Genomic DNA, 19,691 nt, shown 5'->3' on the forward strand with positions numbered 1-19,691 from the left:
ATTCTTTATTACGGATTAATTATTACGTTCTTGAGACAGTGACATGCATACGCTCGAAAGATAACGCGTGGATGATAATTTATGCGATGTGCGTATAAAGTGTCCATTGTCCTGAAACTTATTCTCAATAAAACAATAGATGACTGGAGTCTGATAACTCGAGTAATCATGGATTAGCTCGTACAAGGATATAATTATACGGAGAGGTAATTTTTGGTAATTATTTAACGTGCGATTAAATTTTTTTAGCACCGACTTTTTAGATTTTCGCAGATAGAATATCTCGTCCAATTCGAGTATTTGAAATATTTCACTCGCGTAATGTATGATTTTTATTTTAAATACCTTTATGGAGACTTTTTAATTTTTTCAAAAAGGTTAATTTTTAGATTCACGTACGATTCACAAACGTACGATTTTTTTGCCTGTTACTTCCACAAGAATCGAGGAGAAGAAGAATGATGAAAATCATTCGCGTTATTGCCCATTCAAGAATCCTCCTCTCTCCTTTTCTGCCTCTTCGATTCGATCTTTTAATTAAAACGCGGGGAAAAATGCAGGGGGGTGGCGAAGACTTATCGAGGAGTAAATTGTAGATTTCTCGAGGAGATAGAGAACAAACAAGTTTTATCGGGATATTTCAGTGAAAATGGTTGGCGTTGGTCAGACATCTTCGAGATTCCAGAGTCGATTCTCCCTCGTTCCACGATTCTATAAAAATTCCGCGCTCACCATTCCCGAATACATAGCCTATGTTGATCCGTGTATAAAAGTCGAAACGGTATAGAAATTTTTGCCTCGTTCCGTTTGGAATCGACGTCTCCAATGGCGCAAGAAATCCTCCGATGAGTTAACGTATATCGAAATCGAACGCACGTTTTGGAAACTTTACAATTTCTCGCGTGTACACACGATAAACGTTGCGCTTTGGTCAACGTTCCGTGTCTAGATATACGCCGTCGGATGCATGCCGGCTGCTTCGTCGGTTTCTCGATTCGGTAAGCTGAAATAAATCGAGAAACGGCGTACCAATTCTTCCAACATGGATTCGAGGAAGAAACTTTATCGAGGCGCATGGAGGAGAAAATGAAGGGCGGGAGATCGATCGACTTAACGTTGAAAAATCGCGATATCGAGCCAAGCTTTTAATTTTTTTTTTTTTTTTCCCTCTTTTCTCGATCAACAATACGTTTCGAAGAAAAACGCGTTCGATTCTTGGAGATTATATTTCACCACAATTAATGGTAATTGGAAAATTTTCGAGAAATGTTAGCTTTGAATGGAACTTTGGAAAAAGAAAAATACTTGAGGTAAACTCAAAGTTAACTACGAAGTAAATATCGTTCAACTTCGAATGCAAAATGAATGCATTATCTCGAATAGTAATAGTAAACAGGAAATTCGATATAATTGGGTAAAATTTGAATCCGTGTTCGTTGGCCGTATAATACAATTTCCAATCGACGATAGTTAAATCGAACAAAGATCTCGTTCGACCACCGGATGGAATCGAAGTGGAGACTCGCGATTTCTCTCCCCTAAGTGCATCCTCCTAACTATCCCTTCTTGTAAACACAACCTACAGATCCGATCTCCATTATCCACGCGTCCGAAGAGGCTTGTTAAGTAACTTTTTAACCCCGATTCTTGCCAAGAACTTCCTCCTCCTTCTCGAGAACGTCCATCGAACAACTTATCCACCGGTCAGGAGAGCCTTCTCACGAAGTCACGTGATACTCGCTCTAAACGAATCTGAAATCGTCGGGACGCGAACTTCCTCTCCCATGAAAATTTCACGTGGACGGATGCGAACGTTGAATCCCAGATTTCGACGAAGATTTTCCCCTGGCAACAAAGTGGCAGAGTGCTCTCTCTCTCTCTCTCTCCTTCTCTCGATCGGATAACCGTGTTCTCGTGAATCCTTCGACCGTTCTCTAAGAAAGGAAACGCGATTATTCGAATGTGGAACAGAGGAGAAGGATCGAGTCTCGCAGGCTTGGAATTGGTAAGGAGGCGAAACGAAACGTGTTCGAGTCGAAGAAGTCTCGAATCGAGGGGCGTAATCGAGACGAGGCACGCGTTATCGATTGATCTCTCGAACGAAAGCTGAATCTCTGTCCCTGTCTCCGTCTGTTGGAGAGAAAAGGTACGATTGAAGGTGTATCTAACAATGCCCGGGGACAACCTACATAGATGTTATCCTCCTCGAAGAATCGGTAAATCCTTGCTTAACGACCAACGACTTGGCAAACTTTATAGTTTCCTGCACTTTTCTACACGCTCCAGCCTCCGGGGAACCTTGCTTACCGTCCCCCTTTCCGCTTTTTCCCTTCAGCTGGCTGCATTAGCCGAGATCCGAAAAGTAATCCGAGTTTTTACCCACGCTTCTTCCCATCGTTCCTTTCTTCGACCGGTGTATCAGGTTTTCACGCACGAATTTTTGTTTTTTCTCTCAAACGCGAATTATTACATCTATTTTATATGCTAGTTCGAATAAATTCGATCGAGATACACTTACAAACAAGCCACGTTTCGCTCCTGACAATTGTCCCGATCGAGCACACTCGTTTTCGTTCAACTATTCCCCGGACGGGGCGTCAACTTGGAAATCTTTCTTCGTCCAATGGGAAGAGTATCAACGTGTCCTCGTCCCACGAGGTCAAAGAGCAACCTGTCAGAATTCATTAATTCTCTCTCTTTCTCTCTCTTCTGTTTTTCCCCTCCACGATTCGTAGCCGGCATGAATGATCCGCGATAACTCGAGTCGACCGACGATGCGTAAAGACGATCCCGCGGGATCGTTGGAAGGAGGAGCAGTTTGAAAAGAAAGTGGCGGAACAAGGAAGGAAGGAAGGAAGGAAGGAAGGAAGGTCGAGGCGGTGGAATCGAAGAGGGGCGGAAAGGAAGGAAACGGAATAAAATTTGCATCGAAAAATCCTTCGGCTCTGTCCCCTTGCGTATTCCTGGCCTGTTTCTCCTCCGTGCCTTGGCAGGGGTTGAAGTCCTCGCGCTAAGGCCGTCTGCATACGACGTAATGACGGTGCTCGACATCCCGTGAACGAAAGGAGGAAAGTCCATTGGACGGCCCCGCTTCCGCCTCGTACACTCTGTTTCGTGTAGGCTTGTTTGCTTTGCACGGGCTATCGAACCGGCACAAAACCTGCCAACCTATTCCTACTTCGTCTCTTTTCTTTATCGCGTTTCAGGGTTGTGCGTTCACTGGATCGATGGAGATTCGAGCAATTTCGGCACGCATTGAACAACTATTACGCGTCTGATAAAGAGTGACAAAGTAGCTGGCACACGAGTGAAACATTGTTGCAACAGTGAGGTAATTTCGAGCAACATTTTCCTTCGCGAGAACGAGTTATTAACGAGAAACGTTGGCCAATCGAGGAGCATGCTGTAGGAGTATTGGCTATGTGCTGGCGGCCGAGCATGAACAAGTTCAAGCAATCCAAGTATCTCGAAGAGAATTTGTATCTCGTGCTTTGATGGAAATGGAGAATAAATAAGATGGAATGATGAGAACAATTTTGTTATAGAGATCGTGTATTCGATCAATAAAATATTCAAATTAGCAATGAATGAATAATAGTAGAGTTAATAACAACGAGATAAGTTATGATGATGTAGATGTAAGACGATCTTTAATATCATTTGTTGACGAGATCTCGATCAATTTACATTAGGTAAGTTTTTAACCGGTTTATTTTACACGAGGGATTTTGAACGATTTGAGGTCGGTCGATTTTGATCTCAGCCCAACTGTTTGATCGGACTTGCTTAAATATAAACGCGGCTTAATTTACTGGATACATTCTGTTCGTATATTTATTTTTAATGAAAATTATTGATATCAAGTACGGACAAAAGATTCGTTATTTTTCCAATTAGTTTAATTAATAATACACGCGTAGAATCGAATCCTTTCTGAATTCTTTGTGCAAAACTCTTTGATCGCTTGTTCCTCGCCATTGAAACTGAAACGAGAGGAGAATTTTTCGCGTGGAAATGTGTGTTGCGTCTCCATCTCGGACGATGCATCGTCCCAAATATCGCTAAGGATGTTGCGAAGAATAAATAAATAAACGTCAGAGCGGGGAATACGTTGAAAAGATACTGAATTCCTCTCCTCTCCTTTACAAATATACACCCGTTTCACATCTAAATGGCCGCTGGTTTAAATTCAAATTCCGGATAGGTTGTCTCCGGCCGAGACACTCGTTTTCACTAACGAATATCGGATAAGCAACGGTTAGAAGACGAGGAGTTTTGTGCGCGGAATTAAAATTAAAATTAAACAGGTTCTTTACATTTGGGTAAAACTTAGCATTCCGGGGGGGTTAAGAAAGGAAGTTTTTTGGTATTCACGAACGGCTCTCCTTTCATGGAGAGTACTTGTTAGGTGAATTGCTCGGGAAATTGCTCACAATTCGACGCTTCTCGTAGAAAACGGGCGTGTTCCACTAGGAAGTAGTAGACTCAACGATGTTATCCCAAAAGCAATTCAGAATTGCTCTGGGGATATAATTCAGAGGAGAATTTCAGAGGGATGGAGTGACCGGAAACGACGTTTGTTTTTTAACGTTTATTACATCGGGCGTTTAATGAATTTGATTCTCTACCCGGCAATGAAGTTGACCCAGTTTTTTAAACGCGGCGACGTTTCGCTGTCCTTCAGGCTTTCTCTTATATGGCTATTTTTTCCTTCCTCCCCCCTTTGTCGTTTGACGGAAAGAGGAACGAGGTTGTTTGTTCGAAATTTATTTTATGGAAAACTTTTGTTGCCTGAACGAAATGTGAAACGTGTTTTTGATATTTTTATATTTATTTATTTCTCACTTCTAAATGATAAATTGTAGAGTATAAGTTTATCGCGTAGAAGAATATAAAAAAACTTCAATCGATTGAAAATCTCGCGGTTTCGGTCCTTGTCTTGCTAATTTAAATTAATTACTTCTTTGTTACAAGCAAAACACCGATTACCTCAAAATCAATCGTTGAGAGCAAGAATTATAAGAAGAAATTAAGAAAGCAAAAATTTCCAAAGTATCCCCTTTCAAAATATCGTTAGAAATAAAAAAAAAAAATTGTAAAAAAATCTTCTTTCCAAGATAATTTTATAATTGGCAAAGCGAAACCTGTTAACGAAAATATTTCACGATGTCGTTTATCAACGGCAGCGTCACAGTTCAACGAACTATCGCGATGTTGTGCCGCTCTAACAGCATATGGTTCACGGATGCGTGTGATTTAATCTCTTCCACGCTCGTTATCGACTAACGATCGATAGTTGCGAACAATTAGAGTGAGAATAAAGGGAAGCGAAGAATATCGACTGTCCCTCCCGTAACAACAACAACAATCTCTCTCTCTCTCTCTCTCTCTCCCCCTTTCTCTCTCTCGTAACTTTAACCGTGCTTCAGTTTCGTCGCATATTTTACTTTTAGTTTTCAACCCGATTTCAAAGGGGGGAGGTGGAGCACTTTGGTGAAACGTGCAGCTCGATTGGCCGCCACGTGATCGGCTATTCAAAACGGTCGATCTCCAAGTTCCATTATAGGTTTCGGGCTACACGCATACCGCAATATCTTACAACCTCAATACAGGATGTAACACTTGTTCCTGACGGCTTTACGAGCCTCTTCGTATTCTATAGCTATATATCAGATAGTACACGGGGTCGGCCTCGCATCCTTGAAACGTTACACGGAAAACAGAGACGTGTTCTTCCCGTTTTATCGCCGATACCGAACTCTGCCGTCATATATATGTATATATATATTTAGACGACGATAAATTCACCTCCGTGCAAATTGGTGGAACAAAATCCTCGTTTTTCATCGGATTTTCTAATTTTATTCTTGGGTATGAAAGATATTGATTATAATTTTAATAATAATTATGATTTTTAAATAAAAATTGCACGACATTGATTGATTATCTATTAGAAACGTGGGATTAAACGTAAAATTGTTAATTAAATCCAGCAATAAACAGTCTAATTCTATTTACAACACTCTAATATTATCCTTGGTTACGAAAGATAAGAAAGATAGATTCGGTAGAATTCGTACAATTATAAAATTTTTAAATAGAAATTGTAGGACATTGATTAATTAGAAACGGATGGGATTAAGCGTAAAATTATTAATTGGATTCAGCAATAATTAATTAGATTCAGTCTAATTCTATTTGCAACACCCAATATTATCCTTGGTTACGAAAGATATTGATGGTAGAAATTCGTGCAATTTTCAAATTTTTAAATAAAAATTGCATATCTATATCTATTACAAATGTGAAATTGCAACAAACAATTTCTAATTAGATCTACAAACAGTCTAATTTTATTTTGCAATACCTTGGAAAGTACGAAAGATATATTGATTACAGAATTCGCACAATTTTCAAATTTCAAAATAAAAATTGCAGGACATCGACAATTATCTGTATCTATTAAAAACGAATGGGATTAAACGCAATATTATTAACGTTAATCAGATTCAGCAAACAGTCCAATTCTACTTGCGACCCTCTAACTTTAATCTTGGATATAAAAGATACATCGTAGAATTCGCACAATTTTCAAGTTTCAAAATAAAAAAATTGCAGGACATCGATCGATAATCTACGTTAGAAACCGAAAAACGATTTAAACGCAACGTTATTAACCTCTAATTAGATCCAGCAACAAATCCAGTCTAATTCTATTTACAACACGGGAAGGCTCAAAAGTTTCGAGTCGCGTTCAATTAGCGCGGGCTAAATCCGTGTTGCGTAAACACGGGTTTTAATACATCACATACCGTTTTAATACCGCTATAATGTTGCCAGATTAAAGTCGCGCCGCCACTAATTATTTCCACCTTCCCTCCGCAGCCGAATTGTTTAGAAACGCCTCCCTTTCGCGCGCGCGCGCCACCGTTTTACCTGCTTGGACTGCTACATACGTACGCATAATTGTATACGGACCGGCAAGTTCCTGTATGGGACGACGCGGTCGGAATAACTAGCGGTTCCTAACGAATCCCGGACGCTTGGTGCGCGAATCTATAGGGCGAGGGGGAGGGGAGGGGTGCGAGGAAAATTAAATGGCACGTGTGTGTACGTCTAACGGTATGCGAGCACCAATTGAATCGGGCAAATTTTCGGGCAAAATTCGTGTACCACGTGCGTAACGAATCATTTCATATTACAATAGGTCATTGCTCGTTAACTCAAATTTACCCACGAAACTTTTCAACCGAGATAGAGAATCGAGTCATTCCTTGAATTGGCCGTGTTTCCATGACCTGTATTTCCCCGAAATGTGTGCTTCACGGATGCTTCTAGGGATCTGTCCAGAATTTTAGATTTTAGGTCAGTGAGACGCGATACGAAAGCGACAAAAGGAAATATTAAAAAATTACCCTTTTCTCTGCACGAGGATAACCCGTGGGAACCGAAAGTCCTATCGGGATAAATTGGAAAGCGTCTTGAAGGGGAAAGGGCTTTCACTTGTTGATCGAGCGTCATTGCCTTCGGAGTTGTAACGATTCAAAGTTTTCCTAATTTTTAATAAGGTTTAGAATAGAATTTTAAGGTAAGTTATAGTACGGTAGATATATGTTGGAATCATTCAAAAATATTCCTATCAATTTTTAATAACTAAACAATAATTGTCCACGAATTTCCTGATAAATTTTCATCTTATTTGTACAATCGCCTCTCGAATTGTTATCGGCTAACATTTATCTAAGATAAAGTTATTTCGCATAAAATATTTCGAGACGCGAAAAATCTTTGCGCAGCAACCCTCCGTTAATAATAAATTAAAGGGGGAGAGGGGGAGAGGGGAACGAAAGAAATGAAACGGAAACGTGGAAACGCGAGGATGAAAATGATCGCGGAAATTATCTCGCGAGAAAATTCCGTCAAAGGTCCGAACCGTGTAACCGTTGCAAAATAATTTTTATTTCTCGTATTCTGCCAACGGTGAAATCTGTCCAACATTCCTAGAAGAGAATTTCAGAGGCTGGGCCGGGGAATTAAATTCTTTTGTGTATCGAATAAATCATACGCTGGAGGAATACGGTGGAACACGGGAGGAAAAATTTTTATCCGCACGGGGCAAACTGACGGTTAGGCTGTTTGCGAGATACGTGGTTAATGTAGCCGCGTTTCCAACGCCGGTTGTCGTCCATCATAGTTTACACGCGCGAATTGCGAATCTCGGCGCCCGTGTAAAGCGATCGCCGTTACACGGCCCCTTAACTAATTTCTTCCTTTCTTTTTTTCTCTTCGAGAACGATCTCGTTAATAACGAAGTTGCAATTAAAATTTTATACCCCCACGAATGGGTTTACGAAGTTTAATGAATTATTCATGCGAGACACCACGTATGGATTTTTATACCCGCTTCGTGAGATTCCTTCTCTTTAAAACCTAGCTTTCCGATCTAGAAAAGATTCGATATCTTTATGAAATAAAAATATTGAAATGATAATATTTCTTTAACGATTGCAGGAAGTAAATGCAAAAGAGTGTTTTAACGAATTCTCGATGAAGAAATTTTTTATTCGTAAAGAAGGACGATAAACATCGATATCGATTCATCGAATTATATTTGATGGATGGATCGATGGAAAGTGACGATTTGTTTTCATCATTGGTCGAACGATTGCAAAGCGAGCGCGGCTCGACAAGGCGCAAACGAATAACGATACTTAATGGAATTGATTCGAAGCCGATATATCGGTATTTATATCGGCACGCAATGACCCCTTTGCTTCTCTCGCCGATCAAGGGGATAGCTTTGGTCCGACACGATGGCGACTCGTAGGGCCTGATTCGATACGAATGGAGCGCGATTGGATCTTATTCAACGGCAATAAGATTCGATTGAATCTCATCTTGCTCAACGAGATCCAATGCTGTACCACGTTTGATACCGAAGCTTCATTAATAAATCGTATGATTGTCGGGAATATTTTAAATATTTCCAAGATATTCTTGAAGAATTCAATTCGTCTGATTTTAAATATATGCAAAAGTTATTGATATTCTCTAATTCCATGGGAATTATTTTGAATTATTTCATTTTGTCTATTTTGAAATACTTGCGTAGATAGATATTTGTATCTCGATGTAAATTCGCGGAAACTCAAATTCATCGTCGGTACGTGTTATTTAACATTGGTGGAATTCTACTTGCGGATACATATTTCAGTATGAAATATTGATCTTGCGCCAGTGTCGCAGAACTATATGTCACGTGAAATTCGATGGTATAATCTCTTTAGGATTTGAGTGCATTTAAGTTCCGTTAAGTCCAACCGAGTTGAATCAAATTTCGTCGGGGCTCGAATAGCTGCTGGATTCATTACTCCACGCGTAGGCAATGCGAATTCGAACAGAATACTCTCGCCAAGTTCTACCGATTTCAAAGAGGAACGATCGTGTTCTGGAAAACGAAATGTCAGCTCGACCAATGTACACGTATCCAACGTCAGAAGATCGAATTCTATCGCTCGTTTGAAGCACGAGACGATACTCACCAAAATTTAACCTCAAACATTAAACCTTAAACCTTTCTTCGAAAACGAATCGATCGATCGTTTCTTCTTCTTTCCTCAAAAATTTGCGCTAATCCTCGAATTCTTATAAAATTTTCATATTTTAATATTTTATGTATCTTTATCGTATAAAGAAAGAAAATTTATCGAATATTAAAAATTAATGTGGTTTTGCGTGATATTTTAATAATAAAGTACGATAACGTGCTCTCACATCTACTATTCTTATTTTTCATCTTCTTATACTACATCTCTATTTTCTTTCTCTCTATTGTCCATTTCTTAACGAATAGAAATAATTTCGTTATTCAATAACAAGAAATCAAACTCATCTTTGCTCGAACTAATTTCATTACTGTATTTCTTGCAACGCCGAAAACGTAGTTCGATCCGTAATCACGGTTTAATTCGAGATAAAAAAATCTAACCATTCGATATAATATATTATTCTACACTTTATAAGATTATAAAGTGTAAAGAGGTTAAGAATCTATTCGTAATATTTTAAGAAAATCAAACATAAATATATATCATCGTCGTTCAAATTGCCGCATCGATCCAAGTGATCCAAGCCTCAGAGTTAAAAGCGACGAAACTTTGTATAAAAAAAAAAATCTTTTTTAACCCTTCTTAATAACTCGCAACATCGTCTTGCGTCCAATTTGTACGATTGGAACGATCGCGATATTATGATAATTTGGCACCCTTCACCTTTTAAATCGCATTAACGTCAATAACGTCGACTCGACTATTACCAAACCGGTTTCAACCGTGTGCCAGGGACGACGTTTCCGCGGCGTCTGCCGAGGGATTAACAGGGATTATACTATGCGCAGGTTATCGGCGAGAACACTCACCACCTTTCGGCCATCACGATGCCAGGAACGTGCTCGATGACCGATGCGGTCAGGATCGTCGACAGTTAGTGATGAGGAGGAGCAGGTTGTCGGCTCGCCGATGGCTCAGGTCACCGCCAATATGCCGCCTCTCCGACCCGGACAGGACCTTCCCTTGCGACCCATTTTGATCGCCGTTTTCGTTTTTCTCTGCTCCCCGCCGCTCTGCCGCACCTTCGACTCGGGTAAGTCAACTTTTAACACCGTCCTCTGATAATTTTCTCGCTCCTCAATATCGATTTACTCGTACGGTACAACGTGATCAACGTAAAACAACATTGTTTCGATCGGAGAGCGTTCGAAACTCCTCTTCGTTTCCTCGATCGAATTTTCAAATTTTATTACCGCAGAATCGCGATTAACATTTGATACTTCACTTATTCTTGATCGTTTCGATTGGAGAGCATTCATAATTGTTCGTTTCCTCGATCGAATTTCCAAATTTTATTACCGCAGAATCGCGATTAACATTTGATACTTCACTTATTCTTGATCGTTTCGATTGGAGAGCATTCATAATTGTTCGTTTCCTCGATCGATTTTCCAAATTTTATTACCGCAGCATCACGATTGATATTTGATATTTTAAAAATTGGACGTTTCACTTGTTACATTACATTAGATCTTCGTTGTCTCTCACCATACCCAAAGATTTGAAACTTATGTACGAAATTTCATCTCCGTCCACACGATCCCCCTTAACCCCGAAAGAAATTCATTTCTCGGCCAACGTAATTACCCGTATCCTTCACCTGGACGGTCGCTGAACACACTATCACCGGTTAATAAAAAGCTGAAAGATAGAGGCCAGTTGTCAGGCGTGGGCGCGAAGGTTGCGCAATTCAGCCCCATCGTTCAACACGAGGCGCCGCCGTTAAAGCGATTTCGACCGCGAGAAGGAAAAGAGTTGGTGGTTAAAACGTGTGACCCACCCACCCCCTCCCTCCCTGTTCCTAGCCGTGGAAAATTCGGTGTCGTCCGACTCACGGCCATTTCGCCGGATAAACGTGAAACGAAGGGAAAATATTGTTCCATTTTGCGCGCGGCGACTGTTCCGCGAAAATGAATTTAGTTTCTACTCCTTTTTTCCCTTTCCTTCCCTTCTGGTAATACGGCCACGATGCTAAAGCGGAGAAAAATTACTCGGAAATTTTTTATTTCTCTCTTCCCTGTACGCGTATATGCACACGAGGCAAAAACACGATACGTTGTAGAACGCAAGCGTGCAACGCCTCCGGGGATTCCGGCGCGGATTTCTTCTCCCTTGATGGGATACGAGACGGGCATAGGTACAGGTGGTGGTGGTAAGGAAAAGTAGGGGAGAGAGAGTCGTCGAGTCGGATTGTAAAATTGAAAATCTGTCTAAATCTCGAGGAAAGAGATTTAACAGAGATAATTTATAATTACAATCTATCGATCCTTCACTTTTATCTATATTCTATTGCAATAATTTTAATAATATTTGTTTTGTGCAATCTCCATGCTTCGTATTCTTCTTCTCCTTCCTCTTTCTTTCACACTCTGAAGAAACAAAAGCTCCGTTCTTGCTACGAGGAATGTTGCACGTTCGCTTCGCTGTCCCAAGAAAGTTTGGGCGCGCACGAAGGAAAAGCGCGAAATTTGAACGGGGAGGGAGGGAGAAAGGTCGAATTACATCCGTCCCGGGGAGGAGGAAGCCTGGAAAAAATTAATATTCATGGTATTTCTCCGGGGAAGGGGAGTCGGGCGCAACGAGGCGCGGCCATTACGCACTCCGTTCCCATTGTGAGGCCGCAAATGAAATGTCAGCGGCACGATGAATTAACAATACTATCTAATAGCTGCTCGGGCGCAGACGAGCGGGAACACGAGCATTGTGCCGATTCATTCTCTCGTGCCTACCTCGTCCTCGCCGCCGTCGCCGTCTTCTTATCGCTCAGTCGTTATGTTTTTATGCATATTAATTACCTCGAGCCGAAACCGCTTATATCGCGCCAGCTTCGAACCACGAGTTATTGTTCCTTTTCCTCGACACTCTCCCCCCTCCTCCCCTCTTTTGTTCGCGTGTCGAGGAAAAAGAACCTCGACCCTCCCTTTGTCCCTCTTTCGAGATTATTGTATTTCAATTAACCAGATTATTTGCATCGAAGGCGGGGGAAAATAGTTGGCCACCCCTTTTCGGGGGGGGGAGGAAAGGGCAGAAGGTGGGTTTAATTAACGCCCCGGAATAGAAGAGAAGCGCGATGCTTTGGCCGTTGGTCGGCTCGATCGATGGAGAGGGGTGGTATTCGTGAGTCAATGGGCTGTATTCGTTGGGGGAGAAAGAAAAACGTGGCGTGGAGGGGCGCGATTTTCTTTCAAATTGCAAATCGATTCGCGTTTTTCTGTTTTTCTTTTTTTTTTTTTTTTTTTCCTCTCCCCCAACGAGAACGATAACCAGTTTGTGCTCGTTTCATCGTTCGTAGGGGCGTCGCGTTGAATTTATTTTTTTTTTTTTTTATTCGAATCGAGCACTCTTTTCGACGGGTTGTTTAATTAATACGGTTGAACAGCGATGGAACAACGGTGGAGCCCGGTTAAGAATCGGGGCCGAATAACAGGGAGGGGGCCTCTTCCATTCCATTCAAACGGGACTCTAATTATCTACGCCACGTTTCGTGGATCGGTGTACGTATTTTAACCACGGGAAGTGGTACTTGTTCCTCGAATTTTCAACGGGGAAAGATTATCAATTGTCGAGCAACGTATCTTCGAGAGAAGCTAAGCGAGCGAATTAGGTCAATTGTGCCCGATAAATTTTATCCCTGAATCTCTACTCGAAGAGATTTTTATTTCTTTTTCTTTTTTTCTTTTTCGAGATGAATTTGACTGGACAGATAGAAATTTCCTTCAGATTCGTGAGAATCTAGCGAAAAAAATATTCCTGCTCGTCATTGCATCTCCATCAATCGATCCCTAATCGCTTCAGAGACTCTCTAAGAAAATTAAACGAAACAAACGTACCTATTATTTATTTCTTCCAATTAAAACCATTCCTTGCGTCTATCATCTCTCCATCGATCGAGCCCCCTAATTACATCAGTCTCTCGAAAAGGAATTCGACTATTAAACGAAACAAACGTCGCTTCGAATAACGATCATCCGTTGCGTGAACCGTACCATTATCCAGCCGTACCATTTTTCCTCGACCTGATCCCTTTAGATCGTTAGGTCTCAAAAGGAATCCTCGAGGCGTGTAAACGTATCCGATTCTGAATCGGTTACGCGGCAAATCAGACGCAGAGAGAGAGAGAGAGAGAGAGAAACGTACTTCACCCCCGCACAAATGAATAGGGGCGCGTGTTGCGAATGACAGATCCTCCACATCTATCCCCTCCTCCACGCCGATAGATCAAGCGATATTCCAAGCAAGAGTTCGCCTCCTCCAAACAACCCTTACACACACATATATATATATACGTACAAGCTTATCCGGAACAACGATCGTAAGAACAATGAATACACGCGCCTCGAGCCACCCTTAAACAAGTTTGCGCACCTATATGGAGTCAGAGTGTCGTAACGAACAACCCCTCCTTCTCCTCGAATTTATGCCAGTGACAGATCGTTTCCAACTCTATTTCTCTATTCTCTCTATTTCTCTCGAGGCGAACGTTCCGTGCAATTTTTGGAACACCTGCGCGATCCCTGGAACTGAACAGCCCTCCCCGTTCGAGAGTTCGATAATTACGGCACGGCTCATCTCAGTTTGCCCCAGTAATGGATGCCGCATAAAGAGGCGCGCGGTGTGGCACGATCGAAGTAGCGGCGGCAGGACAGTTCTAAGGATTGAATCGCAGAGAGAACTAGGCCGTGCACATCTTGCAGGGTGCGCGTATCGGCAACCGAGAAGGAGGAGGAGGAGGAGGGAACAATGGCGACAATGTTTTATTATTCCAGCGAGCAATTACGTCGGTGTAGTTGGAGTTTTATATCTCCACACACACACACACGCGCGTTTCGAACGAAGGTAATCTGATTTCGAATTTCCATCCGCAAAAATTTCGACAACCTTTTTTTTTCGTATCCACATTCCTCTGATTCTCGTGTTATATGGATTCGATATGAGTCTGATTTTGGGTAATATTCCGTGTTTCGATTCGATGATTTCAACATATTTTTTTGCATTACACGGGAAGAAAGCGAGAATTAGAGCACCGTTATGAATGTGAGATTAGTAGCCGAGACGAGATCGGATCGTGTTATTAGGGAATCTAGTTTGATCCGGTTAACGATCTTGAATTTCTCTTTATATGCATTAAATTTTCGTGAATCTGTTTAGTTAGTTTGCAAATTGGGTTTTCTTTCAACACTGGACATCGTTAATAAATATCCAATTTGCAAACATAATAGAAGGATGCGTTAACCGATCCATAACCTTCATTTCAATAAACATTTTATATTACAAAAATACGAATAAATTTTGAACTTATGTTAGTTTGAAAAACTAATTTCCCTTATATTTCTCATAAGAATAATGCAGAATAGGTTCTGATACCTATTTAGATTAGAATTCGATTATAACATAGAATATATTTAATAAAGGAAATAGGAATAAACTATGTTATACGGATATGGGTGGTGTCTTTGTTCTCAGCTCGATGGGAGAAGACAAAACGGAATCGAGACGCACGAATACACAAAATACACGAGTGGCATGTTATTACGTATAAGAAACTGAAGAAAAAAATATTCCGGAATTGACTGTGAAAGAAAGATTTTCGAAATCTAATCCAATTCTTTTGAAGGGATCGTTAACCGAGTAAGCGAGCAAGGAGAGGGGGAGCGTTGAAAGTTTCTAGTCCAAAAAGTTTGGGATTTAAACGGATTTCAGGATAGTCAATTTGTCGATGGATTTGTCTATGTAGCTGACAGTGAATAGTTAAGGAGAACTAGGTCCAACAGCGGTGAATTCAAATTAACGTAAAAGCAATTATTAGTTGGAAGGTGGATTTTAAGTTAACAGGGTACGTTAGCGAGAACTGTTGGTTTATTGTTTCTGCCTGATGTTAAGCGTTTATCGAAAGGAGTTCGTTCTGATTGTGTTTTGGGGATGATTGTTGAACGCGAGGAACTGCAAACAATCTCACCCGAAATTGTCCTGAACAGAGCTCGTTCGATGAATCACGTACTCCTGTTAACCGCTTCGCGATACAGACTTGCGTTCATGCCAGACACTATTTCATTGTTCGTTCTAGATTTTGCTGTTTCTTTTGTTCCCCGTTAATAATATAAATTGTTAACGCGAAACAAGTGATTTCGCGGGGAAGGATCAATCGAATTAGAATTTTGTTTGAACGCACAACAATGATACGTCGGCGTAATAATTTGTAAATTTTAAATATATATAGACAGAGAATGGATTATAGTTTAAATTTCATTGAATAATATCTACGACGAATTCGTAATGACGAATAAAAATTTTAGAATATTAATCGAGAGAGAAAGAATGGATACACAGTTTTAAACGATAACGATAAGTGTGTTTACGATTTAAATTATTAAGAATCGTTTCTTAATAAAATAAACATTAAAATTGAACATTAAATAAATTCAAATACGGATCATTTCTGAGAAAATCTTTCAAAACTTTTTCAAAACTCTCAGTTTTGGAGATCCTCGATAATTAGGAGATCGAAAATACGGGAATTAAATTTCGATTTTAAAACGAGGCTTTTACGTGGAAGCGAAGTAAAGTTTATTAGCACAACGAGCGAAAACTTGTACGTTTTAACGAAAACAAGTTCCCCGTTCACCGTGTAACGCGAGGCCGTGATTCGTGCATAAAGTCTGGAAACCGTTCTCTCTCTCTCTCTCTCTCTCTATATATATATATAGGTTAGGTGTGTAAGACAATGTACATAGAAAACAGAACGGTGATGCAAGCAAGTTCACAGAATTTGGAGAAGTAAGAAGCCAGCGCGAAGTTTCATCGCAGTAATACCAAGTCACCGACATGTACAGAAACTAACTGTATTACTGGTACGCATGACAATCGCAGTCGGTAGAATATCAACTCAACTTGCGCAACTGCAGACTTTCCAGCGACCCACATTTTCCAACTTCAACGTTTGTTCGAGTCGTCCAACAACAGCTTTCTTCCCGACGTTGTTGATTTTCACCTCGATACAAATAACGGTAAAAGTTTTAATCCGATAATTATTCGAGGTACGTTCGATACATTCTCGATTTGTGAACGCATAATCTTCGATTATTTCGTTCGTTGTAATATGGAATAAATGAAGAATATTAGAAGATAAATAGAAATTTTCAAGTTTGAGATCATTTCATCGAATAAATCTCATCGTTTCGTTCGTATTGTTATTCGTGAATGAAAATAAAAAGTTTCGTTTGCATTGGAAGAACGAAATGCCACTTGACTTGAAAATCAATGCCTGTAACGTATCTAAAGGGAGCCAATTCTACGTCCACTCTGCAGTTTCGAAACTTTCGAGCGTAACTGCAGTGTCCTGGCCCGAATATACAGATGTAGACTCTATCGCGTTTCATCCTACGTCACCGTGAATTGGACAATTTATTACAGTTGATTATCCGCCTAACTGTACCGTGTTGCTTCTGCTATTGTACTTCGTATCGAGAATCATAATCGTGCATACAAATTGTTTCGAGAAAATAATATTATAATTCAACATTTAAACAGAATAATTCTCTTTGTAAGTATTCTCTAGTTTCAATTATGCATAATCATCGATTATGCTTATTTTGTATACGTTTTATTTACCACGATAAACGAGTGAAGGATCGAGTAAGGAAGTTCGAGTTTCAAATCCCTTGTGGGTACACGAATCAAGTCGCAATTTCTATTCCCCTAGGATCTCGTTGAAGAATTTTCACGTGATTGTAACCATTTTCTGTCACAATTTCTATTCTCTAGAAATCAACTCGAAATTCCAACGAATCCGCTTTTATATAAATTCGCGAAATTTCTGAACGAATTCTAGATAAATTTTTATCTTACTTACTTGTTGTAATTGCTAATAGTTTAATCGTTTAATATCCAGAAAGGAATTTACAATATTTCTCTTACACAAATTTATCGTTAATTATAAACGTATATAGTCAAAATATCAATTTAATTCTGAATGATCGATTCGATTTTGAATCTTGTCGAATGATTAATATCCAAGATATAATCGTTTTCATCGAATAAATATAATTATTTTGAAAATATGATATTTCTCCTAATGATATTATTTTCATTAGCAAAATTACCACTCGTTTCTCAATTATTCATCGTTTCATTTTCGCATGGTCAGTCAATCCTCTCTCTCTCTCTCTCTCTTTCTCTCTGGTTCAAACCCTTCAAATTGACAAAGCATATCAGTTTCTCTGTCTCTAACGCCGTTTCGAATCCTTTCAGGACAATGTACCGCGGCACTGGGCATGGAGAATGGCGAAATCCCCGATGAAGATATATCGGCCAGTTCTATGTACGATCCCAGTCTTGGCCCGAAACATGCCAGGTAAGTGAACAATGATATCGCGAAATGCTCGGCTGCAGTACAGTAAGTCGGCCATTTTGATTTAGCGCTATAGTTTCTGCCTTTGTAGAATGCGTGCGGCCCCTCGTTGATTGCAATTAATCGATACGAGAGATCTCGAAACACCGAAATTCGAACTTCCTTTGGTGATAAACGAGAAGGTTGTTGGTCTCTTGTTTATCGTATTTGCTTTCGCCTTCATTGTGCAATTGAATCGGTATTATCATCGATATTATTATACAATCGTCATTATCTCTCGATGAATTTCGATAGGTGATGAATTTATTATCAAACGATCCAATCCCATCTTTTGGATATTCTTCCGCGATATTGCGATATTATGCAAATTTAAACTTTTGTTTATCTGCTCTTCTTTAAAAAAAAAAAGAAAAAAGAAAGAAAGAAATGAGAATTATTCCTGTTCGATCGGAGTTGAAGAAGGAACTTTAACTTTTAAAGGTGATTGCAAAATTGTAAAATGATAAAAGAGAGTTTGTAACTTAACTCGTGACCCGACGATTCATTGTATTTATTGATAAATTATCGCGCAAGGAGGTTGCAATAATTCTCGAAGAAACAAGAAGTTTCGAGAGAGATACGAGGGCCGAAGAGAAAGTTGCACAATTATATCGTAGAATCGGCTGTTAATTTCCTACTGCTAAAGAGACATCTAGTATCGGTTCGCCAGAAGTTGGCAAACTATGAACGTTCAACTTTGGCCAACGTTCGCAATCGGTTACTTTAATCAACCTTAGTTCAACCAAACTCTTTCGTCTTTCCTTTTTTCCTCGTCGTTATCCATTTAGGTAACGATTCTTTTCCCAAGCTAAATAGCTTGTATCACTTGTATCATACCTATAGCAAGAGAGAGAAACTTTTACATCAAATTTTAATCCGCAATCCGGTGTGAATAACGAATATAAAACGAAACGAATGTCAAATTAATCTCTGACGAGTGGACGCTTCGAATGTGTCATTCTTACGAAGAATTTCATTTTCGATTTTAAACGGAAAAAATTTAAAATCCGTGAAGTGGATAGCACAACTTAAGAAGAAAAATTCTGGCAATTACTACGTTGATATTCGATTAAATTACACATTACAAATTAAACATTTGCAAACGCTGTCCAAGAGCGCAACAGTGCTCTGTAAACGCAACGACCGTTCCGAAAGCGATAGAAAGATAAATCTGGAGCGTATTAGCTTCGATCTTGATAATCCGGGCAAGATTTTCAAATGCTAAACGCCTTAATTGCAGCTGAGATTCTTTCCGCATTTTTCGATCGCGTGACGAACGTTTTCAACGAGGCTGGTATTTAGCGAATCCACTAGCAGCTCGGTTTATTTCTTATTACAACGGCGAGATTAAAATCTGGTGGCTGCCCGAGGGCAGTTAGAAACGTCGTCCCGCGTTGTGCTTGGGACGGCATTAAAATTTTTAATAGTGCACGGCCTGGAGAACGCGCACAAAAAATGAAAAGAGAGAGAATGATCGTTATCAGAATGAATATCAGATATTTGGGTTTGAAGAATGCGAAAGCACGGCTTGTAAATTGTCTAATATCTTATTAATCGTGGGCGGTGAAGCAAGAAGAAGTAACGGGATGAAATTCTCGAAAAAAAGTTTCCTCGTCTCGTGGATTTTAATACAAGTTTTTTCAACCATTTTCTTTCGTTCCGTGCACGATGTATGCAAAAGGAAAAATTATGAAAAT

General features: G+C 40.0%; 1 protein-coding gene across 3 annotated transcripts in view; it reads left to right on the plus strand.

Annotated features, from left to right (window-relative positions):
• Nucleotides 1–19,691, plus strand: part of Ddr (discoidin domain-containing receptor 2) — a 224,093-nt gene that overhangs the window by 96,384 nt on the left and 108,018 nt on the right. For 2 of the 3 annotated variants that reach the window (XM_086910350.1, XM_086910351.1), the window contains exons 3-4: nt 10,397–10,641; nt 17,856–17,958. In XM_086910350.1, the coding sequence (XP_086766476.1) occupies nt 10,461–10,641; nt 17,856–17,958 (284 nt within the window). In that variant the 5' untranslated portion in view covers nt 10,397–10,460. The remainder of the gene's footprint in view (nt 1–10,396; nt 10,642–17,855; nt 17,959–19,691) is intronic. The other variant, XM_086910353.1, reaches the window with a different exon arrangement.

The sequence above is a fragment of the Apis florea genome, unplaced genomic scaffold (assembly GCF_048593485.1).
Source record: "Apis florea isolate Af1SG1 unplaced genomic scaffold, ASM4859348v1 contig_3170_pilon, whole genome shotgun sequence".
Lineage (NCBI taxonomy): Eukaryota > Metazoa > Arthropoda > Insecta > Hymenoptera > Apidae > Apis > Apis florea.